The 8,849-nt window shown below is 32.6% G+C and overlaps 1 protein-coding gene across 1 annotated transcript; it reads left to right on the forward strand.

Annotated features, from left to right (window-relative positions):
• The first annotated feature begins 676 nt into the window (after nt 1-676).
• On the forward strand, nt 677-7,317 carry LOC141460068 (procathepsin L-like). The gene is made up of 7 exons (XM_074139718.1): nt 677-740; nt 4,660-4,753; nt 5,896-6,048; nt 6,198-6,377; nt 6,454-6,645; nt 6,753-6,918; nt 7,010-7,317. Exons 2-7 carry the CDS (start codon nt 4,664-4,666, stop codon nt 7,213-7,215), a joined length of 987 nt encoding a protein of 328 aa, XP_073995819.1. The 5' UTR covers nt 677-740; nt 4,660-4,663; the 3' UTR covers nt 7,216-7,317.
• The last annotated feature ends 1,532 nt before the right edge of the window (nt 7,318-8,849 follow it).

Genomic DNA, 8,849 nt, shown 5'->3' on the forward strand with positions numbered 1-8,849 from the left:
TTTCTATATTGTGCTGTGTTATATGCGGAAGTTAAGTATATTATTTTAGATAAAAACAATAAAATTTAGGTCATTTTTATTTGAAAATAGTATATACAATAAAAAAAGTCATAATAAAACATTTCATTTCAGAAATCTAATTGAAATACTTGAATACCTGTTTCTACTAAGAGAAACTTGTATATATAAACAAATATGTCTGTTTACTGAATGGAAAACTAATACTAGACGAAAAGCTCCAAAAAAACTAATCGTGAAATTTGATTTTTGCTATCATTAGGCAAAACAATTACGAAATCATTTATCCCACAGTTAACACGTCGTTCACTAATTACAACTGTTATATCAATATTGAACTGAAAGCTCATTTAAGAACTTCTGTAATGAAGTTTGTTGGAAATGTTGAAATTCGATTTATTCTTAGCAACAGACTGAATCCAGGAAGCTTTGCAAATATTTTAAGTGGGATGAAATTTGTTTATGGACTACAATTTAGAAGCACAAGTTAACAAAAATAATACAATGACTTTTATGATTGATTATTGATTTTTTTTTAAATATTGTATCCTCCTCTTTAATAATACTAATATTATAATCCAATTAAAAATTAAAAAAACAAAATAACTAGATAGGATATCAGACATATCTTACTTAGGGTATTAATGAGTTTTATATAAATATAATCTGGTGATGAGAATCTAACAGTCACCACATTTTCCTGACGATTGTAGTTCATTAGGGTAAGTTGTCTTTTGTAATTAAGCTGTTCAATTATTTAATAATATTATTATATTAATATAACTATTTTAGTTTAATTAACCTCCAGACTATGCCATGCTATACTGGAGAGGAGCATATTCAGACAATATACTGTAATATGTGTCATACATATTTTGTCCTTACGATTGTTCCGGATCTTCATTTTTTTTCTTCTCCCCTTCAGTTTCCATTCCAAATTCTTGTTTGACAGCCATCCTCTTCTCTGTACATGCCCAAAAAACCTGTGTGTTTTTTTTTTTTTAATTATTTCCAGAATTTTTTTGTGTTTTTTGTATATCCCTTTTTTAATTTTTTTGTTTCTAATATTTTCTCTTATGAATTTGCAATCGAGCGTTTGCGCTATGAAACCTTTGGAACACTGAGGCCGAAGGAGATAGTAGCGCAATAAAAAACTAGTAGGGGAAGTCCTCTTAGGAAGGGAGGGTTCGTTTACTATAAGTCTTTTGAGGCTGCGGTGCCGTGGGGCGTAGGTCCCGTCCTATCTACTATTCTAATTCTCTTATTAATTTTCTTGTTGAGCGCTTTCAGAAGTCCATTTCGATCGCTAGCAGTTTCTCTCGCTGACGTTTTTCAATGGACTTTGACTCCGTTTCATAATACTGCTTCCAAAATTGAAGTATTTGTATTAGAAGGTACATACTTCGGGACTGAATTAAGTAAGGATATTACTTTACTCTCCTATTCTTGTGTGGAAATCAATTATACATAATCCATTCTCAATATTTTAACTGATTTACTGTTTTAATCTGGACTTCGTTACTACAATTGGTTATCTCTGCGAAGTAGCTAAGTGCTCCGTTTTATGCATAATTTATTTTTAATCTCTGACTAGTGGCATTCCTGAACATAGAACTAAGGTTCTCTATGTCTTGGGCCAAGATCTCCTGATCAACGGCAAATAACAAATTATTCATGAATAGTTCTTCCTTGCTCTTTATCCTTATTTCAGTACGTTTCCTTTTCTAGTCTGTCTGGACAATGTTCAAATTCATTTTAAACAGAGTGAGGAACAACCTCGTTAGATACCGCCAGAGTGGGTATGCAATTGATACATTAGAATCTCTTTTACTTGAAAAGCGTCCCCTATGTAAATTTCTTAGGTGCTCTTATTAATAGTGCTCCAATATAGGCTAATTTAAGATCTTTGTCTCATTGTCGAAAGCTTTTTCAAGGTCAATAAACACAAGCTCAATGTCTTGGGCCTTCTCATTTCTCTTTTCAAATAACTAACTGATCAATGTCAATGAAAGACCTTCCTGCAGTAAAATCTACATTGGTCTTCTACATTCTTTCCTTTATATCCGAGTCGGATTTTGATTAATTTATTAAGAACCAAACTTTAGCAGCTCCGCAATGATTCCACCTACATCCGGTGTTTTCCAACTTTTCCCTTTTCAATAGTTTCTGTTCTACTTCTTCAATTTCTATTTTTTTCGAATTCATATTGGCCTATTGCATCAATAATAGTATTAGTAAGACAATACAAATTGGGAACAAAAATAAGGTGCCCTTGGAGGCTGTTCACCACATTCCAGAAAAATAGGGATTACATAGAATTTTATTTTAAGAAATGAAAATATTTTATTTATTTAATTACTGCTTTAACAATTATGATTAGATTTGAAAAATGAACGGATGACTTTAATTTAATGTAACTGCTTTTAATCCCGTCACTATCTTTTTATTTCTGGAAATCCCCCGTCAATAATTAAGCCATGAAAAATTCTATTGATAAAAAAGATATTCAAAGTGTGCAAAAAAAGAGTTGACTCATAACCACAATAACAATGCGAATTTTTGTTTCTTGTTAACTTGTTTATTCTGATCTAATTTTTATTTTCCAATTTTTATATTTCTGTCAATTCTGGGTTAAAATAAAATAAAAAAAATTCTTAAAAAGTTATAACCTGGCTTTTCTATTTTTGACCTGTTTGTTCTATTTTCGTAATCATAATTTTCATTATTATGATAAGTGATTCTCTTAATGACTCAACTTCCTACGCTCCCTAAGCCTCACATTTGACTCTATCTTCAAATTTAAGAGCTTTGTCTCATTGTCGAAAGCTTTTTTAAGGACCTCCCTTGTACGCTCAAATTGAGAGCCACTATCCATCTCATACATTCACTTAAAAGCAGGGCCCTCTAAAGGCGACACAGAATGCAACTCCTTAGAAGCCTGCCACCATTTCACATAAGTTGTAAATTTGGAATATCCCGTTCTACAGAATCTCGCGAAATAAGAAACCTCCTCCCCTGACGGTTTCGGACGGTGGCCCCGAAAGACAGACATGTGGGTTTGGACCAGGCATTTAGCACGGTACTATGCAAATTAAGGGCTCCAAAAAAAAAGTATCTTGCCAAATATTCTGCGTAGAAATTAATAAATTGGCCGATGACGCTCAACTCTCGCCAGGGACTTTCCATCATGAAGTGTGTAGTTATCGCTGTTTATGCTGATGAATAATTTTAACTAGTTGCAATCAACTACATTGTACAGGCAAGTCATCTAAAACTATTTAAAAAAAAATTAAATCAATAGAAAATTAAACTACTATTTGTGCATATAAATAAACTTATTAAAATATTTTTAGTACTACATTACCTTTTGAAGGTAGTCTAGTCAATGTAGAACTAGCTTGCAAAAGTTCTTTTAATATTTTAGTTTCAATGAACTCCATCCTTCAAGCTCACCATTAAAACAGTGTGAGACTCATGTAGTCATTAATGGCATCCAAATACATCAGACCCGGTATACTTTCCTCTAGTTAAGAGTTAAGTAAATAACAACCCCAATAGATAAGAACGTAATAAATCGTTCTTAAGTGAACATTAACCAGGGAAAATGATAATAAATGTTGAAAAATGAATGAAACTAAGTATGGGCGAGTTTAGTTAAATGATAATACAAATTAGATGACCAGTTCGTTTAGTTCAGCAGTAATAGATGAACACAGTGCCGCACTTAAAGCAGAGATAAAAAATAAATATATTGACAAATAAATTGTGATAAAAAAAAATATATTATTTATATTTGTCTGATTCCTTACTTTCATTCACAACTTATATCACTTCTTGCTTTTTTTCACTAGCAATATACTTTACTGATACTTTACGCCCGGTCATTATCTACTGTAACTTTGGGATATTCGTGATATCGAATGGACGTACAAAATACAAGACGTCCACTGAAAGAACTAAAGAAAAACTGTAGTACTTAAATAAAACTTAGACCACTAAGTAGCATGGCACAACTGATTGGGAACATGGCGATCTCAGAATCTCCAAATAAAAACTTTCTTGGGAAGTGATAAGACCAATTGACTCCTGACTCTGAAAATAAACAAAAAGGACTGTAAGTACATTCCCCAATTCCTACACAACAATCAAGTAATAAATGGACTTTGACCAAGACACTGAGAAATGCTCCAAAGCCAATCCCTTTATCGGTACAGAAATATAATCACCCAGCGGCAAGAAAATACAAATCCAACCAGAAGTACAAGTTACTTAAGTGAACTTAGCTTTACCTTTCAAAGTAAAAGAATTTAAAATAGAATAGCTTTCTGACTTTGGTAATAAAAAGTTGATGGCAAATGCAATAAACGTTCCATTGACTTTTAAAATTTTTTTTATAATTCTCTTGAATGTAAGATTTACCTAGTAGCTTCCAACAAAAAAGCTAAAACTTACTTCTGGGTATGAAATGGTATATTGTATATACTGTAAATACTGTATATACTGTAAATACTGTATATACTGTAAATACTGTATGTACTGTAAATACTGTATATACTGTAAATACTGTATATACTGTAAATACTAAAATTGTAAAATCAGATAAAATTTAATTAAAAGTTATAACATTTTTTCTTTTCACAGAAACATGAAGACAGTACTTTGTTTCTTTCTGTTTGTTGCTATCATTCATGCAGCACTACATGATCATTTACCTGACGATTGGCTTGAGTTCAAGGTAATTAAAAAACTTTAAAATCAATCTTCGTATAAAATTTGAAGTGTTGACAACTTTCTCTATCTACAATTATGTTTGAATGTTTAAATAAAATATTGTAATGTATTAACGTCAGATGGGAGCATGTAATGAAAACTAAGATGACTCTTAGATGAGAACTTTTAGAGGCATCCCAGACCCCCGAACGATAAGTTTTGCGCTCATAGCTAAAGAGGTTGTGTGATGATAACTACGCGATGTTCAAGAAAATAGGACCAGTTTCGAGAAAAACGTGAGATTATAATAAAGGATGCTGAAATAACCTTGGGTCGGATCCCTTAGTATGCGCACATGAAATATCAAATTTGGCTTTACTGCATTTTTCATTTTTCACTTCTACTTTGCAGATAGCCTACAAATCTTCTTTTACTTCTTGCCCGGTTCTACAGCCCATCAATGGGCCTTGGCCACCTCGATCCGCTTCTGCCAGTCCTCTCTTTTCAATTGCGGATGTTCTGCATGTTCTTGGAGTCCTTGCAAACACTATCAATCTACCGTAACCTAGGGCGTCCAACTCTTCTTGTGCGCTGCACATTTTCCTCCATTTGCTGTTTGGGCACCTCATCATTCGCCATTCTAACCAAATGGCCTACCCAATGCCAACATATTTAATTTTATCACTTTAACGATGTCCGAGGCCTGGTATAAGCCTGTATCAGCTCCGCATTAGATCGCCTTCTCCAAGTTCCCTCCTCTCCAATAGGTTCATATATTCGCCGATGAATCTTTCTTTCAAAGCTTAATAACAGTTTTTCATCGGCTTTCGTTATTACCCAGGCTTCTGATCCGCATGTGAGAACAGTCCAAATGAGCGTCTTGTATTGTACGTAATTTTATCTTGGGTTACTTTCGTATTCCAAGATACAAGTTTGCCCTTTATGTGTCTGCCGTTTTTACCATAAAAGAAAGTAAAAAAAATAAAATAAAATGAAAAACAACAAAAAAAAACTGATCTCTAATGAATTTGTCATGCGTCCTAGAGAATAAGTACTTCATGTGAAAATTTATTTTTGAAATATAGGGCAATTTCCCTTTACTTCTGTAAGAGAAATTAAAAATGATGTTTAAAATAAAAGTAATATTATAATATGAATAACTTTTAGGCCCGATTTGGTAAGAATTATAAGAACAGTTTTGAAGAAATCTTTCGCATGAGCGTTTATAAAGAAAACCAAAAGAAAATTGATGAGCATAACAAGCGGTATGAAGTTGGTGAAGTTTCTTACAAATTGAAAATGAATCATTTCGGAGATCTGGTTAGTTACACTTATACTGCTTCAATAAGTCACTGTATTTTGTTTTAAAGAATAATTAGTTCATTATATCAGACTTGAAAAATATGAAATCTTTCCTTCGCAAAAATGACTAGGTTTCACTTTTCTATTAAAATAATATTTCTTTTAAGATGCAACATGAATTTAAAGCTCTTAATAAGCTGAAGGCATCATCAAAACTCCAAAATTCAGAGAACGTGTTTAGAGCAACAGGTGGTAAATTACCAGCATCGCTAGACTGGAGAAAGAATGGTGCCGTGACTCCAGTAAAGGATCAAGGGCAATGCGGATCTTGTTGGGCTTTCAGTACTGTAAGTAGTATTATTACAATAAACAATAATACTAACAATAATTACATACCACTGAAACAAATTTATTAACTCACAGACTGGCTCCTTGGAAGGACAACTTTTCCTTAAAAGTAAAAAATTAGTTTCATTGAGTGAACAACAATTGGTAGACTGTTCTGGCAATTTTGGCAATGAAGGATGTGATGGTGGTCTTATGGATCAAGCTTTCCAATATATTAAAGCAAACGGAGGCATTGATACGGAAGGCTCTTACCCTTATGAAGCACAAGTAAGTGACATTAATTTATCTCAAATAATTTTTGGAAACCTAACAACATTAATCCAGAGCTTTCCATATCCGTAAATGATACAGAGAAATGATTTATTATTGCCTAGGATGACAGTTGTAGATTCAAGAAAACATCAATTGCTGGAACTGACAAAGGTTTTGTTGACGTGGCTACAGGAGATGAAAATGCTTTAAAAGAGGCTGTAGTAAATATTGGGCCTATTTCAGTGGCTATTGACGCTGGAAACATGTCATTCCAATTTTACTCTGAAGGTATATTTGTATTCATATACTTATATATGTGATACAATTTAATTCCTTCCACTAAATAATGTGTGTGATAAAACTCGATTATTTTCCCTAGGAGTATATAACGAACCAGACTGTAGTGACACACAGCTAGATCATGGTGTATTGGTTGTTGGTTACGGAACAGAAAACGGGCATGACTATTGGCTGGTGAAGAACTCCTGGAATGCAGGTTGGGGTCAAAATGGTTACATAAAAATGTCTCGAAATAAGAACAACCAATGTGGTATAGCTACACAAGCTAGTTATCCCGTTGTTTAAAATTTATCAAATTAAATGAATAAATTATTTGAAAACTGGATTAGCACTTATTTTTGTAAATAAATACATGTAAATAATGAAAATATATGAATATTAATCGTATCTTTGTTAAAATTTCGTCCCTTGCTAAATAAAATTTATCCAACTAATAAACAAGTAAAGTAATAAAATCAGAAAATACTGAGCTTTGCAGAAAATTTACTTTTGCGAACTTCAAAAATATTAATATTTTTTTGCGCACTGTATAATAAAAATAGCAAAATTAATATAATTCAGGAAAAGTTTGAGCAGTTTTCAATGTTTGTTGATTAAATTCGCCTGATATATTATTATTCGTCAGTGAAAAGAGAAACTCTGCGCTATCCCAAACCTATAGGACGATAATATTGAAATCCAGTCCCTGTGCCACTTCAGAAACATAGTTGCTTTAAGAATCTTGCCGAATATAAGAACAATAATAAACTCTATGTAGGTTGTGAACTTGCACATTCTATCGTTCCTGGTGTAAGTCTTGTTTTAAAGAAACAGCAATTTTTAAAACAAAAAGGCCTCCTAGACTAAAGGCGAAATAAATGCGTTACAAGAAAATTTATAAACTATGGGTATTTAGAAATGTCTGGGCATTCGCCGAAACATGATTATAATTTTCTCATCACAACCTCACCCAACACTTTCCTGATTTTTCTTTGGCCTAAACAACCGCTCCCATTCACTCTCTTCCTGGGGCTGAGTGCCTAATTTCTCATCCAAAAAGCGTGCAGTTCCGTCTTAACAACGTTCTTGTCCCCAAATTTATTGAATACTTGTTAATACCAACTTCTTTTCCTATACACGTAAAAATATACATTATAAAATCAGTACAAAATCCCAGTATCAAGTATTCCTCCTAAAACCTTGTAAATATCTTCAAACTTTCCAAGCAACTTAGACTAAGAGTGTGGAGAAGGAGTCTTTGATACAGTTGAAGGCACGAGCTTTTAGTGACGAACTCTCAGCTAAACTATTAGGTATTGTAGTTTCAATTTAATTTAAAAATTTGTGTTTTGTTATTGCTGCATAACTGTTATAGTTAGGCTTGATGCCACAGAAAAGTTGTACGAAGTGTTGAGTTTGTTTAGAGGTGTGAATGGATTATGATGTTCGGCAGGTAGTCTTTTCTAGTTATTATTTGTAAGACACATTATCATTTCATGTTTTCTGTTAGTTTCTAGATTAATAGCTTAATATCCGTTTCTAAACACATATTACCATTAATAATTAGTAATCAGCAAGAAACAGCATAACTAACAAACTGTAGATAACAAACTTGGAAATAATGGATCGTATTTTAAAGTATGTTAAGAAGGAAAATGATAATAAGTTGAATAGCAATGCAGTTAAAGAGCCGGGTCAACAATTTACACTAATGCAGAATAGAGCAACCAGTTTTGTTGGTGATAAGTAACGAGCAGAAAATAAATAAGTGTTAAATGAAAGGAGAATAACTGGTAAAAACAACTTTTTTTTTGTTTTTGTATTTAGAGATGATTTATTGAATCGCTTATTTATTTACACAAGTGTATAAATATAGCAGATGTAAGCTGTACCCACGCGATTTGAAAGACATACTGAGGATCTCGCAAGATTCTATGCTA

The sequence above is a fragment of the Rhodnius prolixus genome, unplaced genomic scaffold, assembly GCF_049639745.1.
Source record: "Rhodnius prolixus isolate KJV_2025 unplaced genomic scaffold, Rpr scaffold_1, whole genome shotgun sequence".
Classification (NCBI taxonomy): Eukaryota; Metazoa; Arthropoda; class Insecta; order Hemiptera; family Reduviidae; genus Rhodnius; species Rhodnius prolixus.